Source organism: Anopheles maculipalpis, chromosome 2RL (assembly GCF_943734695.1).
Source record: "Anopheles maculipalpis chromosome 2RL, idAnoMacuDA_375_x, whole genome shotgun sequence".
Classification (NCBI taxonomy): Eukaryota; Metazoa; Arthropoda; class Insecta; order Diptera; family Culicidae; genus Anopheles; species Anopheles maculipalpis.
The window spans coordinates 23,152,637-23,170,646 of NC_064871.1; the positions used below are offsets into that span (position 1 = coordinate 23,152,637).

Sequence of the window (18,010 nt, forward strand, 5' to 3'; positions counted from 1 at the left end):
GTGGTCTGTTTGTTTCTCGCCGCCGAGTGTAATAATAATTAATATTATAATTTTTCATATAACTACAACAAATACATCTTGTTTTTTTTTAGCAATGCGTTCTATGCCAAGGGGGACTTATGTGTGTGTGTATGTGTTTTTCAGTGTTCACTGTTGTACCGCACTAGAGCTTCACAGCGTATCTTTCTCTTCCCTTCTCTCTGTCGTTATTTCGTCCATATAACGCCTGTAGTGTTTTTCAATTTTTTGTTGTTGTTGTTGCATTAATTCACTTTGTTATAATCTTCAACAACTTGTTTTGCTTGCATAATATTTAGATGATTTTTGTTTTGCTTGCTTGCTTTACATTACTTTTCGTTTTTAATTAGACGATCTTTTCTCGTTTTACTTCTGCTTTCGGGATTTTTTGCCTGCTTTTTGCTTTGCTTCGCTACTATCCTGTTGCACTTTGTTGCCCCTTTCTTTCATGCGTTTTTTTTTTTTGTAATTTGTCACCCTAATAGTATCCGTGTGTATGTGTGTGTTGACGCGTTATAAATTGTCTCACTTTTTTCCATTTTTCTGTAGTTACAACACCACACGCACACACACACTGCTTTTAATAAATCTAGAATATTAAGCATGCTTTTTTCAGTATTCTTGTTGCCCGCTTTGTTTTTAATTCTGTACTGTGTTAGAAGGATGTGTTGTAAGTATGTGTGTGTGTGTGTTAAGATGTTTGTGTGAGAGATAACATGTAAAGGGAAGGCGGAAACAATAATGGATGGGGATGTGTGTGTTTGTGAAGTTAGGTTCCGTTTTTTTTATCCTAACTTTATGTTTTCTCGCTTTTCTTCACACACTGAAGGAACCACAGCACACCGCGGTATGGTTGTCGGTCCACAATGTCCAGAAGTATTAGATTTTTGTTGTTATATTATTCTTTTGTATCGTGTTAATTCTGCGCGTTAATCCGCGCGCCTACAACACATCGGGGGTGTGTTTCCTAATGCTAATTGCTCCGATTGCTGCTGCCAAAAGCTGATTCTTTACCGCAATTAGAGATGATATATTGTGTAATGCTATTGTTTTTCTCTCTTCCTTTAAGTGCCACAATGTGAGCTGATGGTGGTGGTAGTAATAGTGTGTGTGTATATAAATGTAGTGGTGGTGGTGAATGCATTATATTTCTACGATTTACTCCATTCAAAATAACGTCCTTAAATTCGTCCACGGCCCGTGTTTCTTGCCACTTTTTTTGTATCGAAATTTCCATTCATCAGAGCCTGCAGAGAACGTCACCACGTGGTTCCTCATGTCCTCTAACAAAAAAATAAATGGTAACATATATGCGTTATATGTGATCCTGTTTTGCAGCGCACACACAAAATAAGCCAGGTTTGTTATCTTTCACACAGCCTCCAAACAATAGAGAAACTGATGCTGCTGATATACACACACACACACACTTATATCATTATATGAATAAGCATTTAAGAATGCAATGTGTGCTGCACTGCATTATTGAACTCTTTTTCGACTGGCTTTTACTCAACATTTTAACATTAAACATGTAAGCGACCTTCAATGGAAGTTTTTATGAGCTTAAATTCCTTACTTCAGCAACAAGAATAAGTAGATTCTACGGAGGAATTAAAGGTGTGGGAAAACGGAATCCACCACACATAAAACCACGACCTTCACCACGTTCACGAACCACGTTCAATGTTAAGTTCTTAAGGGCGTAAAGTCTGACGACGATACTTTTCACTCCCCTTGTTCTCTACAGTCAATAACTCTTTGTCAGGCATAGATGATGCCAATAGGACAGCAATAGATTGCGCTACTCGCAAATCCCTCTAAATAATGGTGCTCTTGTAAAGAAAGAAGAAAAAAAAAAGAATGTTATTACAATACGAGTGATCCCGTGAATATAATGCATATCTATGTTGTATGTATTTGTGTGTGTATGGATGGATGGGGTCGCGTGGCGTGGTGTGTAAGTTGTGTGATCTGCGCAGTGTTATTCTCTCTGTAGGTGTATTATGCAGCATATATTATTATTATGCATGGTCGCTTCTCTGAGAGGAAAGCGGGTTTAGAAAAAATATTATTTATTACATCACTTGCTTAACGCGGCAGCCGAATCGACCGCCGAAGCATTCTGCTGGGAAGTGGCGGCGGCAAGCGCGGACCCGGCACCGGACGATCCCGGCGGCTGGGCGGCGGCGGCTCCCGCACCGGCGGTACTATTATTGTTGTTATTGCCAGTCGAGTTTGCCGGCGAGGGCCACGAGGATGATGTGGATGTAACGGTGGGCGATGAAATTTGCTTGGGATTTAGCTGCGCACCGGCTGATGCGTCCTGTATTAGTCCTCCGGCCGATTGATTGGTGAGCAGATTTTGTTCCTTGTTTGGCGCACGGGACGATATTTCCAGCTCGTTCAGTCGCTTCCACAGCTCTTCCCGTTCTCGCTCTCGTCGCTTTTCTCTGTTTTTGGTTTGATTAAAAAAAAAATAAAGAATTGGAATGTTTTAGATATGCGTATACGCTTTGACGGGCTGAATTGTACAGCGGATAAGGGTTCACTCTTAAATAAAAACATGGATAATGTCGATGGAATAATCCAATGATTCTGCGATGAAGAAACGTCTGTCAACGAACATCTGTAAAATAACTCAAAGTGCTATGAGCACAAATTAACCGAACATTTTTTGTCCTTTACGTAATACAAAAACAACCTTCTAATTAACCATCAAAACATTCGTTTCAACAAGCATGGTAAGCTTTGCCGAAGATCGATAAGTGCTTTTTACGCAAATATCTGAACAGTAGTGAATTTTCCGTTTCGGAATCCACTCTTTAGTAATTTCCGATCATCTCCTCTACGAATTCGAAATTGTAGAACCAAGGAGAAAATTTTGCAGTTAATATTCATCACTAAAGTTCCGTCTGAATGACGTCTGAATGTCTGAAGACTTTCACAAATGATCCATAGTAAAACACCGTGCATACAGCTCCACGAAGCTCTGAAAGTCAAGGAAAAGAATCAGAACAGCACTTACTTCTGCCTCTCGGCTTTGTAGCTTGCTGTTAGCTCATCAAACAGCTTCGAGTTCATCTCCATGAATGTTTTCAGCACATTGTACACCAGGGCCACAATCGTTTGATTCCAGTGTTCTTTGCTGATCCGGTAGAGCGCCGGGAACATAATTGGCATTATAACGGCATTGTTGTCCTCAATCAATGACATTGCGTACTCATTGTTCCAGAAGTAAAGCGCTCGTTCCGCGACCTAGCAATGCAATAACAAGGAACAAATTATTAGCTAACATAGATCCGAAAACCACACGCCCCGCGTCCTGTGTACCTGAAAATGTGGACTGGACACGCATTTGGCGATCTGTCGAAAAAGCGGTTCCTGTATTTTAACGAACTGCGGCGGCTCAATCACGTCCAGTATTTCTTCGATCTCGCCAAGAAACATCACCTCCTTCTGCGAGCACGTCTTTGGCCAGAACTTTAGTAAACCCCGCACGACCGGTTCAGTTAACGAGGCATCCTTCTCGAGGAACTGCACCACGCAGTAAGCGAGCTGGGCATGGTAGAGGGACAGCACTTTCACCTTGTGTAATGGCAACAGAACCTTCACCAAAAACTGTTTGTGTTCCGCCTTCAACGGTAGAGCGAACCCATTGATTATGCTTTAGGGAAGAAATTTTGAGAAAAGATTAATTTAATACATTTTGTACATATTTTACTTATGGGGTTTGTGTGGTACAGACGACTCTTTGCAGGCAGATGTGCAAAAAAATTATTAACGAAATTTGTTTGTTAAGTACCAAGCTTCCTACAATATACATTTTCGAATACAAGCATCACACCAAAATTAATTGCAAATTTATACAAATGATGCTAGAAACAAACTGTGTGACAACATATGAGTGATGGTTCCATCGTTGCCCGCTTTTTATCCTTTCTGTTCTCTCCTATAGTTCTTTTCTATCAAACACTGACGCGCGTACACGCTTCGCATGTATTTATTTTATGAATCAATTTTTCCTTCATCTCTACACATGCGCATAGAAACGAGTGCAGAGCAGTGCTGGTTGTGCGCGACTATCTCCCTTATACAATGAATGAACCTCTGATGAGTGCACGGGGAGTAAGCGTTATACATGTGTGTATGTGTGTAAAATGAACATTCTCGTTACTTCATACGATGAACCTGCCTATTACTCTCAGCTCTAAAGGGCCCCTGTCTGCAGACATTCATCGCTCATCTGTTCGTGTTTGTGTGGCAAATTGTTGTCAGATGGACCACCAGAGCACGCAAGAGTTGTCGTCGTACCAATCTGCAAGAGGTCGTCGTCGCACAACACACATACACTCTGTTTGATGCTTACCTTCCCAAAATTTCCAGCAGCTCGCCGACGCCATTGAAATGTTCCGTTTCATATATAAAACGTAGGAATATATTATTAATTTGCTTACGAATAAACGCACGTAATCCTAGAAATTTGCCATAGATGCGATGCAGCACGGTCTTTAGAAAATCACGCTCTCTCGGATCTTCGGAATCGAACAGCTCCAGCAGCTACAAAAAAAGTGAACGTTACGGGATAGTTAGATGCTGCTTCTCTTCTGTGTGTTCTCGCTTTTCTACTCCACCGAAGGACACCACCTACTAACCTGCAGTACAAATTTCTGATCGATTACTTTCTTTCCGAACGTCGCTTGGAAGTCGGCTGATTCGAGAAACCGAAGAAACACTTCATACACCAGCTGTAGATGGGGCCAGGAAGCTTCTAAGGTAGGATCGTCCTCTTCCGGATCGAAGTCGGGATTTTCGCTGGGCGGCAGGGTTCGAAACAAGTTTACCGATATCTACGAAAGACCCAAAACGCGTGAGATTAGAAAGGGACAAAAGGAATCTGCATTTGTTTTTCTCCGCTTACCATTTTGATAATCTCCGGATAGACATTTTCCGTCAACACGCCACGGCCGTGTGTGATGTAGGCTGAAAGATCGTTTAGGGCTGCCCGCTTTATCTCCTTTCCCTTCAGATCCGACAGTGGATCCATAAAATCGAACGAAACGCAACATTGTCGCAGCTTGCGTATGAACAGCTCCTCCTGCTCTAAGCTGGAACAGTCAACTAAAACGAAACATTGGAATAGTTATGCGTGTGATCATCCCATGAAGAACAGCCTTCTTAGTGCATCCATACCTTTGAGTGGGGGTAACTGTTGCAGCTCGACGTCTTGTGAATTCCTGTACCGTGATGAGCCCTGAGATTTTTTGCTTTTCTTCTTGAGCGAACGTTTGGCGAACGGATCGATTCGATCTACGAACGTTCCGGACGACATGGTTTGGTCGGCAGGTTGCAGTTTTGTGCCCTTGTTTTTAAACCGATGCAGCAGCAGTAACGGTAAGAATACACTGTTGTTTTACGGGCTTATTTCCGATTTCTGGGATTCGCAACTGCAATTGCAGCTTCAACGATCAATTTTCTTTGTTGCGCGCACACACACCCCCCCACACACACACACAAACACACCAGTAGCTTTTAGTAACGCGGCGTGCGATCGGTTTCTGGAGGGAGTTATATTGCGCCGATTAAGGCTTGATCGAATAAATTCCCTGTTTTGACACTAAGCGTGAAAGATCGTTACGCCACCAACACTAACAGGATAAAGGATACGGGTCTTTGGAGAATCGATACTGTACACTCACATACTCTGCTCCTTACTACTGGAAAGGAAGCATAGAATCGTAGTACAACACACACAAATACACAGCTCTCTCTCTCTCACTCTCTCTCTCTCTCTTATCGATTACAGTATGCTTCTTCGTTTTTGGTTACGGTGTTATACGTCATATGAGTGACTACGATTACACTGCCAAGACGTCGCTTCGCTTCCTTCACGCACCACACACAGATATATTGGATCTAGTTGGCGAATTATTTATCTTTACAGGGAGCTTCACACACTGTTTTGCCGTACGAATTTCACTTCCGCTTCACTTGTCTCTTATCGGAGTATCTCTATCTTTTCAACAACAAAAAAAAACCTTCTTAAACTAGCATGCTTAAAATAGTAATAGCCGATCAACCACCCAAAGCCTAGCGACACGATAACACACACGAGATTAAAGCATCATCATGCTTTTTCATACTCTTGTTTTTTTTATTTCTCGTTTTGAAAAGATGCAACACTTTCTTCTTGGCGCGTTTGACTTTTGCGCGCTGTTGTACACTCTCTTTCACCACTTATATTAAGCAACAAAGCCGATGCTTTTACTTTACTCTTATTGCATCTACTACCATGGGTACTGCAGCGCTTCACCAAACTCGCACACACTCACGCGGTGATGGTGGACACACTTGTGTTATTTCTTACTTTGTTTAGCTTTATACTTTAAACCTCCGACGGTTGTGTCTTATTCATTTTCTGTATTTATCCGCTAGGCTGCACACATCACTGTGGAAAAGAAAAGATTTATAAAGCTGCATGTGGGAGGGACACGGCATAAAAATGGATGCACATGTGGTGTATAGGGAGTTCCCGTTAATACTACACATTAATATAAACTGAATCAATTTGTATCACTGTAAACGATTTTCTGTAATGTAAACGAATGTAAACGATTTTCTGCTTTAGTCTTACATTCCTCTACATTGTCTGTTTGGTGTTAATCGTTTTAGCATTTTGTATTTTCTATTAACCTGTCTATTAATGTCTATTAACCTCTATACAAGGGGGCGGTTTGGTGGCCAACATGTTAGCTGCGCCGTGTTTTCACATGACAGAAGAATCGAATATCGAATCCATTTCGATCGAACCGGTCACTCGTGGCAAGACTATCGGGGTTACCACGAGTATGCACACAAGACTTTGCCGGAGTAGACCAATCAGGTCCTTAATTGCAGAAATAGTATTCAGACGATCGTTCGTCCGTGAATCAGTGGTAGACGAAGCATCGCGCCGAAGAAAATCTAAAACGAGAAGACAATAAATGGGAAGTTAATATTCAATTAAATCATTCCATCTCATTATTGCATTAGAATAGTTTGCTTTCACATAATATTTGCCAATGATAAAAAAAATACGATATTACCCTACTTTTGCAATTCATTGACCTTTTTCTTTCTATGGGGCTATAAAAAATTGGTATTCCTTGCCGTATTTGTACTGCTCGTTAGTTGTAAGCGTACCAGGGAGGAGAAATATAGCGCCACTTGAAATAATTTTTCAGTAAACCACAGCTATTTACCCCGTTCGCGTATGATAAGTGTCTCGCACGTCGGGTGCTGATAAACATACAATATAACAGATATACATATACGTATAGCACACCTATGATTTAGGTGTCTACAATGCCCCGTCCCTGGGTCATTTCACAGCCGGCCTCACAGGAGAATATGATAAGGGAGAGGCGAAGTTCCATCACTAGCGAGGCCATCCCTTATCGGATGACGTGTGATGATGGGCGGTGGGTGCTAACGTATTTGAAGGGTAACATACAAAAGCATACACACACACACAATCGACGCGAGAGGGTCGACTTTATATTCGTCTATTTGTTTGTTATTGATTTTTTGCAGCCTTATCAGTGTTGCAAATGCTCTCTCTTCTGTTGCTACCGATCCACACACCAGAGACTAGACACTTTTTATAGTGAGGAGGCACCACCATACGTTAAACCCCACACGGGTGAGGAAGAATGGAGAGAGAGAGAGAGGGCGCGTAAAACTATGGCTCCAAATCATGATGAGTCTGGGACAAGAGGAAGAAGCGGCTGGGGAAATGCTGTCAAGATAGGCGAAGCAGTGTGTCACAATTGCAGTAGGTGTCAATAGGGCGCAGTAGAGCACAGGCGGGCGGCCCTTGAACAAAGTTTTCCCTGTTATAATTGGTTCACAAATAGCTGCACCGGCAACATAATGACAGCACGAGTGGAACACACATATTGTGCATATTGTTGTCATATCGCAACTTGTCGGGTGCTCAACAAGAATTGCCTTACATAAGGAGATTTGATGCACCCATATCTCCACAGGACCAAGAGATCGGGCACAGGTGCAATTCTGTGTCATCCGGATGCTTCCGTGAGAAATGCAGCGCGTCTCTTTGAGGGTAGCCGATTATTGGGCGCTGGTGAAGGAATATCTGGAATATCTGCGCAAGTGCAACCCCACACACCATGTGGGGGGGTGGGGATCATCCCTGCAGAACAAAAACACGGACTGAAGAAGTTTGCTCCCCAGCGTAAAATGTCATCGGGACGCTAATGCAAGCAGAAAGGAAGAGCATACACCGATCGAAACAACCGAGGCAGGGCGGGCAGTGGCAGAAATCTTTGCTGTCGGAAAATGGCACCAACACACCAGGGTCTGTAGCAGCAGCAGCAGCATATTTTCCTCTTCCGAGATGTATCTTTCTCGTTTCATTTCTCTTGCTTTGATACGATTACAGTGCCCGGTGCTTCTCTCGGCTGCTGTGCTTCCCTGTTGCTTCACCAATGTTCTTGTGGCATGCGTATACACATTTTTGTTTTCCTTTTTTCTTTTTGCTCTTTTCGCCTTCACTGCTGGAGATACAAAGGAACGCGGGGAAAGCGAGAGTACTCTACCCTGCCTACACATAACCATCGGACATATTTTGCGAAACCAGCTGATTTTACGTTTGCACATCGCATCATTCAATGACCACAAAATCGTATTTTACGTTGCATTTACAATCAAGCGATCTTGGATGCCAGTGACGTAGCAGAGAGCATAATAATCGTTGTCTAATTTCTCTCGAGGTCAGTAATTTTGCCACATTTTGCTTATATTACTCAATATAACAGGAATAACTTGGAGCTAAAAATCCACAGATGTAATCGATATTTGAAATTATTGAAAAATCCTGTTTGACTGCTTTTTAACTTAATTTCGTTGCCCAAATGGTATGATTTAAAGTCAGTATAGAAATTAAAGATTGTATAAGGAAAATAAATGCGGAGACTCAGGGCGGCCCGGTAATGAAGCAACAATTGCGCCGGTCTACACACAGTAGGAACGGAGTTTGAGTTCCATCAGGACCGTTTACCCCTGTGGCATCTGTGACTATCCCACTACGTGGTATCGGCAAGTCTAGTAAGCCATTTAGATGACCGACCGTGACATTAGAAATCTGTTCAGTCAAGGATAAGAAGAAGAAATGCAGAATAATCAACGTATCACAATTGCAATTGCACGCCTGACCTAACGATCGCGATCCAAACTCTCCTATATTCCCTTGTGAGTGCGTTTAATTATTTCATATCAAGATTCTTAAGATTTATAAGATTCTGCCACAAACTTTCGCGCTTAAGATTGAATCTAAATTTCTTCTTCAAGGTTTAAAAAAAAGCGCTATGTCATGCCGACTATCTAATGGATTACTAGGCTTACTGATACCACGTAGCTGAACAGTCAGTCCTCACTGATCGCCAGTCCACCTTATCCGTCACTGGTCCACGCCTTATCGAAACTAATTATGGTTGTGATAATTCAATCGATATGTTACCTTTTCAATCGATACTCCATTTAATACTTTTCATGCCTACTACAAAGCAACAAGAAGTATATTTCGAGTTCCTAATCCCTATATTCTATGGAACGAACACACTACAGCTAAACTATTGACAAAACACAACCAATTGTACGAGCTAAAAATAAATCCCAAACACAAAATAACACACGCGTTTGTTCGAAGCTTGATTTCTCTCCCTCTCTCTCTATCTTTCCCCACGTGTTTCTCGTTGTTATCCACGGGTAGTTTTCTATAGCATTGGAATTTGCCCGTTACGGGAAACAATCTCTGCTCCGGCGCGTCCGAAGCTCTTCCGCAAACCGGCTGAAGGGTGATCCCTCAATCCTCGGATCGATTATTGGAAGTGCGTTAGTTGAGTGGCGGGGTCAGAGCTGCAAAATGGAGAATAGTATACTAAATTTGCATTTACATCAATCAACGTGCTGCTGTCAAATAATCAACGGCAGTCACCACCACCACCCACCATCACCATCATCATCATCGACAGGCAAACAACGTGATTCACAGTGCAGTGCCGCTGCAATGGGGTGCATGAGGGAAGAAAAAAAAACTATTTGCCCCCGCGCCATGTAGTGTTTTCTACAGGTTCACGCGCGCACACAAAACTATTTCCAAATTAGAGATTCATTGTTCTTTCCACACCATAATTATCTCGTGATTTGATACGAAGAGGTAGCTACTTTTTTTTGCTTCGAGTTCTCACACGTCGCCCTAAGTGCTCCCCGCCGGTTTTGAATGCGGTGAGAGAAATTGTGTTGGACTAAGAAAATCGATAATTAATTTACGCGTGCCCCAAAGCTGCTAGAGCTTATTATTTTGCGTGTGGCCGAATGTGTGTTTGTGTGTGTTGTGTGTGTGTGTGTGCGTGTGTGTGTCCGTTGACGATCGCCCCCGTACGACCGACCGTGAACTTACACACACGGTTGCATTGAACAGCACAAGCCCTACTAGGGCGATGGTACCACCTACCAACATTATGCATGTGACCTAGGCCTATGGAGGCAGCAAATTGACAACCAAGCTCAACAATCCTAAATGCAGCAGTAGAGGATCGCGATCTTCGACGATACGATAAATGACCCTGGCCTACTACTCATCCACAAACACACAAACACGACGCAAGCCGATCGAGCAAGAATCGTCCCCTTAAATCATTAGCAAGCACCATCATCTATTTCAACCCGGTATTAGTGAAGATCGATTGTAGAAGCAAACTACACAACAAATTTAAATAGCAATATGTTTTTTTATAACATAGTACAGGCACGCGTACACAGAAACAACTGGCTTGTCGTAGAAAGAGAGACGAGTGGCGCTTTTCTCGAGCAAGCAAAACCGCGTACGGGGAAGACACCCGCGAGTGCACGAACACTAGCGTAGATATGCTTCTAAATATAAATTAACATGCAGGTTACAAAAATATCATGAAAGACGCTTGAATTGAAGAAATCGGAGGGTGAAAGACATGAGGGTACCGAAGAGGGGAAACCACAAAACGACCATTAAGTAATAAGAAATGTGATGATAAAAGCCAATCGGAATGGATAAAGGACAACACAATTACACTTTGTAATAATATTTCAAAGTAGAGGAAAGACTTCTAAAACATCTAGTACGGAATACAAGAAAGTAAAGGATAAAATGAAAAGATTTAACTTTTTTTTAAATGAGAACACTTTTGGTATTCTAGGAATTTCGGGGAATTTTTTTTTGGGATTAGGGATGTAGATGAATGGTGGAATATTTAGAGCAGCTTTGAAAAGAATGGCCGAGGGACTTCTTATACTTTTCTTCTTGGAATTAGCATCTTCCAGGTCATCCGGCCGACCATCGAATGCTAACTGGATTTGATGATAACCAAATATTTAGTTAGTCAAGCCCTCACTACGGCGTCCCAGCGGTATAGGAGACAGCGGCACCGGTCTTCAAACGGTAGGATCGGGGTTCAAATCCCATCCGAACCGTCCCCCAGAATTGATGACCGACTATTTAACTACGCAGTATCGGCAAGTCTAGTATAAACCATTTCGATGGCAGGCGTGACCTTAGAAGGTTGTTAAGTCAAGAAGAAGAAGAAGAAGACGCGTACTCCGGAACGGTCCGGATGGGATTTGAACCCCGTTTCTTACTCTTTCTGACCACCAGATATAGTAATCGAGGATTTTTAAATATTTTCTCACTACCGACGCAAAGACAAGTATATCATTAGGGACCGGGATTCAGCCTCCCAAAAACCGTGTACGACTCCAAAGTACAGTAGCTCTTGAATCGAATCCTTCCATGTCTTAGCAGCAGCCAATGGTCCAAAATTAGCAGCTAACTCGTGAATCTCGTAAAGCATTTTCATTTCAAAATGGCATTTTTTTTCGTTGGCCACCAGGCCACCCTATCGAAAAGAACCGTTTCTAACTATTCTGAGCGTCAGTCGAAGGTGGATTCTTTAGGACTTTAGGAGCGAAAATTGAGTCAGTTATCTGTAAAAGTGTATTTTTCGTTACCATCCATAATTAATCTGTTTCGCTATTGCACTCCGTATCGGAGGCACAATTCCGTCGAGAGTTTCGAACACAAACCAACCGTTACTGATTGTATACTCCTTGTGTAACCATTTCAGTGTGTGATCAAGGTTTGAGATGAAGAATATTGCACGATGCGATGATTGAAGCGAATAGAGTTTTTGTTAAAGCCACAGTGGAACAAAAGCAAAAACATATGCTACAAATATTTTGCTAACTGCAAAAAATTAAAGCATTTTTTTTTGTGGTTTGTTTATTGATATATTCTTTTGATTATAAGTCACGGACAAAAGTCGGATTTATTAGAATTCTTCAATTCATTTTTTCATGCTTGTGTAAATTTTGAGGACCGAGCAAAGACAGTTAATTGAGGAAGACTCAGACTAACATTGCATTTATTATTTTTAATACCCTTAGTCTTCAAACAACATCTGGTGATTCCAGTAGAACATTGAGAGCAAGCATGATCAAATCTTGGACTGTATAACAACTAGAGCTTGCCTTACATAGTAACCGGATTCTTAGACCAGTGTGTCCAGAAGTTCGATACAAATCGGGAGGCAATAACATACAATTAAACTGTGTAGATGATTGTTGAATGAGAAAACGCAACTGCATTCCCCAAACCATTGCCGTCTTCTTATCTTAGCTTCCCAGCGCATCCCGCGATTTCCCACAAGCCATTCGATGATGAAATTGCACTTTTATTTCATTATTCGATGTACCGTAGCCGTTCAACAATCACACAAAACAAACAAATTAAGTCGATCGAATGTGCTTCGATTTATGCTGTCTCCTTCATTACTACGATCGCAAATACCAAGGAGCGACTAAATAAGGTCATTTCTAATTTATAGTACAAAAAACAAGGAGAGTGGCAGCTTCGATTGCTATTAAACGCAAACTCTTAAAACAACCTGGGATAAACTCTCTCCCGCCTACCATTGCCATCCATCTTTCACAAGGAACAATATATCCAGACAAAGTTCAAGTGTTGACTTATTTTCGTCGTGCACCAGGACAAAAAAAAAGCGGGTAAAGTCAATTGCACACGATAACCAACCGCCTCCTCACCGTCGTTCGAGAAACTTTCCTTAGTCCCAGGGTCCGCCGGGTTCGACCTGCTTCTTGTGCATTTTATAATGCTTTCCTGTCGGTCGGTACAGTTCTTTCCTGGAGAAAAGAAGGATGTGTACAAAATGGTCGTTTACTGCTGCTGTTAGCTGGTCGGAAAATTTATTTGTTTCGCAGTTCTTTGTTTTTGTCTGGTGTTTTTTTAAACACTTCAAAAGGGCAGATGAACGAGACTAATTGAACTGTTATTGAATCAAGTCATTTAAGTTTTTGAAAAAAAAAATTGTAATTTGTTTGTTGTAAATCTATTTAAAAACAAATTGTTAACCTTCTAACCAGTGGCTAGTAGCAAGAAGCAAGGACGCAGAGAGCTTTTATTAGCATCTGCCGTTACTTTTTACTTCCGTGACAGTGCCATATGAGCATGTAAGTGTCCCCCGTAGGCGTGTTGTGGCTGGAATATGTTTCCTCGTACCTTTGCTCTTCTCCAACAGCAACATATATCAGTCGTGGGATATATGGACGATGTACCACTTACTAAACGACACCTCCCAAATGACGCTGGGTGGGCAAGCTTAACCTCGGCCGATGTGTAAGGGGAAACACGGGAAACACTGTTGCACTTCACCTACACAGAGCGTACAATAGTTTAGCGTCATTTAGCATTTTAGCAATGGATGCTAAAACATAGCAAGAATAGCTAACAATTCTGATGTTATATGGTGATAAGCAGCAATCATACAAATAACGTTACAACGAACCGCTTTTTCACAAAAAAATGTTTTTCTAGAGAATCCTGCAGGTACATTCAGACGCGTGGTAATTAAATCCAAGGCCAAGGATGTGCCCCTTACTACCACCCTTTCTGATCTGTGAGATGAACTCGTTTGTGTACATCTCCGTTGCCATGTTCTAGCCATTTGCAACAATGCTAAACAGCGGAATATCCGCGAGTGATGAGGTAAACCAGTGACTGACTTGACTGCGGTATGACAAAGAAGTACTGGTAAATAATTAATTTGCATCCACACGTGCATTTTGTTACGAGTTTTGTTCGCTTTTGCACCACATTCAACAGTCCCTCTAGGATGCGCATGCATGTCGAGCTTACCGAGCAACTTGAGCATTGTTTAATTGCAAAAAAGGCACATTTTTACAGTGTGGTATAAGGGTGCAATAGCTAAGGTATAGCGCAATACACTCCCCCCGCTCAGTTGTTGGCATAGAGCAGTTGTAATGGTACAGGGTTTTCGAGATTAACATGCTACAATGACGGGCGAATAGAGCAAGAATTCATGCTATTGTACATAAAGTAAATATGAGATTGAGAAGCCAATTTTCAACGAATCGACCTAGTTTTATTTGTAAAAATAAAATGAACATTTTGAAAACGCATTCCTATTGGGGGATAAAAAATCATTGAATTTAATATTTGTCTCATTTTTTTGACCATAAAATTAGACCTTTTATCAATCTTAAAATTCAAACAAAAAGTGCGTTTTAGTTTAGGGAACCTAATTTCCACTTCTATCAACGCTTGCATTGGTTAGCTATGATAATTAAAACAGACTTTTTGGGTCACAAAATTTTTAAGCTTTTTCAGGATTTTAATTCTAATTTTGCGAAAAAAAAACTGTGTAAAAAAAATCCACAGCATTTTGGTAGAAAAAAAAGCAATCGCATCGTCTCAGGTTTAACGCAATCGTTTATGAACTTATGGACAAAAAAAATTGTTAGATAGCTCTGCTGCTGATGACCATTCTACTAATTTTTGGCAAAGTTACACCCTAATAGGAGTATCAAAAGTAGTTGTTTGAACATTTAATACCTAAGGGCTCTTCTAATCTATTGTCCTTCAATTTAGAATATTTGAGGCATTTCTGGACTGGACATTTATTCTGAGAATACTCTTCTTCGATTGTTACGTGTGGTCGAGAAGGTGCAATCAACACCACAAACCACTTGTATATTGATAGCGCCTACTGAAAACCCTACAATCTACCAGTTCTCTTCTGCTTTTGGGATTTAGTTTTTCGCACAGATTACACTTCTGTGTGATATTATTTTTACTACATTCACGATTCTTCGTCGATCTTCCCCGGATACAAACTGCTCTTACGCGACAATGTAAGAGCAGTTGTGAACAACGCAGACCGCAATTTATTAGAAGATAATTTTGTGCAATCGTTCTTCTGTTACAGATGGCAAGATGCAAGGCAAGTGAGCCAGTAGTGCTATTTACATTACTGACCTAAATTACTAATATCTAAGTTTCTCCTTCTACTTCTTCTTTGGCACTATTTAAAAGGGTTTTCCCCTATTATTACTCAAGCTTTCTCGACTTCGTTTCACACCCGTACCTGGATCGTCTGTTCTCAGGATGTCCAAGACCAATGCCACTACCGACCAATGCCACTTAACACAACATTAAAAAACTGGATCAATCTGTCCCATTTATAGCGCTCTACCCGTTTCTTCGTCCTCTAAATGACAAAACGAAAGTGACGCACAGAATTAGGCCGGACATCGATAGGTTACGAACGTATCTAATCTTTTCAATCACGACTAGTTAAATTTTTGACACTACCAGAAAGCCTATGATGCTCGACCGGGTGGTGGGTGGGGTAAAGAGTGGACAAAAAGGTGTGATGATTAAAAAAAAACCTCTTGCAATACTGTGAGGTAAGTGTACGTACCATCATCATCATCATCATTGTATGTTGGTGGATCGCTAATCAACACCTGACTGCGACGACCACCGTGACTGCAAGACGACAACGGGGACGCATATAACACAACGACGCTATCTTTGAGACGGCAGAGTAAGAAGAGGTGACAAAAAAAGAATGTCTCAAATGTACTGCTGTGCGCTTGTGTGTGGTTACACCGTTTTCATTCTTCTAGCGAATAGAGCAGCGTCTGCTCTAAAAAGAACTGACTGGCTGACTGGCTGGGGTGGTTAGTTATGTAATGCAGATCTGCAGAATGTTTTCTTTTTTTCACAGATAACAACACTTTATCAGTGAATCAGTGTAGCAATAATGGAACAATAAAATATGATAACTTTAAGAGCGAAAAAAAAAGACTTAATTGCATAAATCGAGGGGCTTTGTAAATTAAATTTTTACCAAGAAAAGGGAACTGTGTTGGTCAATGGAATCATCAAATGTGCATTACTACATTTATTAACATCATAACAAAATAATATTCAGTATTGTATCCCATACGTAACACGTGTGCACAACAGCACAAATTTGAAAAGTATTGTAAAAAAGATACAAAAAAAAACAGACGAAACTACAACGAGATAACTAATGAGAGAATTTCCAACATAATAGCAGACGGAGAAGAGGTAGAAATGCACTGCACACAACAAGCGGAAGCAATAGCCAAATTTTCCTTAACCACACACTACTAACCTACAACTCTGTTGTCAAAGTCAATCGAATGAACTTCCTATTCGCGTAGGAAGAGACCTTGAACAGAGCTGTGTGAGAAACAATTCCGTTCGATTCCTGCTTGGAACGCACCCGTTTTCGGGACAGTTTGTGTGGATGTTCCACAAATCTTGTGACAAAAGCCATCATGTTGAGACAATTGGATACTAATTTATCAAGGAAAATTGTTAAAAATGAAGAATATTGTTTCGCCGTTGCAGAAGAAGTTCATTTCACCTCCGTTCTGTATTATTCATCTGACGTACTCTTGACAGTAAGTGGAACTCACGACAGTGTGAGTGCTTCTATTGATTCGTTGATGCGTACGCGTGTGCATAAGTGTGTGTGTGTGTGTGGTGAAGAATGATGAAAGGTGGGCTGTGTTGCGTTTGCGTATTAGTGAGAAGGAAAGAAAAAAATAACACAAACATTTGACAGCTAACACACTTCTCACTGACAGTTGTGCTTAAATAAATCCGTAAAACCGTCCGTATCCATTAAAAAAAAACTACCAACTACACACACACACACTTGCAATTACAATTTTCTGTAAATTATTCTGAAAAAAAAAAAACTACTACAAAAATTGCGTAAATCAACCTAACTTATTGCTTACATTTGCTTCATTACGGTTGCTATGATGAATTGGCGAATCGGTAACAGACCAACAAACGCAACTATATACATGAGGAGAACCTCATACAAGTAGTACTTTTTTTTACATATTTGTAGTACCGACCTGCTCGTCCTTTCTTAAGGGCACTCTCTATAGGCAAGGGTGACAAAAGTCCGGTATCAAGAAGCAATCGTTAGGGCGAAGCGGTCAAGCGTATAAATGGAGACCGAACACACAGTGTGGTAAGGGGAGGGGGTGGTAGCAGCAGTTGTAGCACACAACCCGTCTCGATTGCTCACAAACACACACACACGCTCACACAGTTTCACATCTGCACTACTAAGTGTACTCAAAAACTTATTCCTTTTTTAGAAATTCGGTCACTATTTTCTTTACACTTTTCAGTAATTGACCGGATAATATATTGCCACTGCTGTACACAGCCACCTTGAAATGCACGTAACCACATTACTCATAGCCCGCAAGTCACACTAGACACTGTGCTCTATAGTTTGGCCCCGTCGTGTGATATGAAATGCTCGCCAATTGAACCACCAACACTCTGCATACTACACACCACTGCAGATAATCTTGTTAGGCGTGAATACGACGACGACGACGACACACACCTTCTTCCCTTGGGGCACACACAGTGGGCAAAAAAGGGTCGTTTTGTTGTGCTGTGAGAGGCCTGTGATAACTGAAGTACAACCCCAGCACTGCCACTACACCATCTGCATAATCGACTCCTACCTACACACCACCCGAACGACGAAGTGGCGCTGTGTCTGCTGGCCATTTA

At 41.4% G+C, this 18,010-nt stretch overlaps 1 protein-coding gene across 1 annotated transcript; it reads right to left on the reverse strand.

Annotated features, from left to right (window-relative positions):
* Positions 1-2,048: 2,048 nt before the first annotated feature.
* Positions 2,049-5,389, reverse strand: LOC126557628 (serine/threonine-protein phosphatase 2A 56 kDa regulatory subunit epsilon isoform). Its single transcript, XM_050213477.1, has 7 exons — positions 5,212-5,389; positions 4,940-5,139; positions 4,674-4,868; positions 4,388-4,578; positions 3,352-3,685; positions 3,047-3,276; positions 2,049-2,471 (listed from the first exon to the last, which is right to left on the reverse strand). Exons 1-7 carry the CDS (start codon positions 5,348-5,350, stop codon positions 2,102-2,104), a joined length of 1,659 nt encoding a protein of 552 aa, XP_050069434.1. The 5' UTR covers positions 5,351-5,389; the 3' UTR covers positions 2,049-2,101.
* Positions 5,390-18,010: the final 12,621 nt, after the last annotated feature.

What these genes read in the sequence shown, in the direction of transcription:
- LOC126557628 (XM_050213477.1), bottom strand. Translation starts at nt 5,350, where the DNA reads ATGTCGTCCGGAACGTTCGTAGATCGAATCGATCCGTTCGCCAAACGT. An exon ending in ACAGTTACCCCCACTCAAAG is followed by an intron (nt 5,140 to 5,211) that starts GTATGGATGCAC and finishes GTTTCGTTTTAG; the next exon opens with TTGACTGTTCCAGCTTAGAG. An exon ending in ATCAGAAATTTGTACTGCAG is followed by an intron (nt 4,579 to 4,673) that starts GTTAGTAGGTGG and finishes CTTTTTTTGTAG; the next exon opens with CTGCTGGAGCTGTTCGATTC.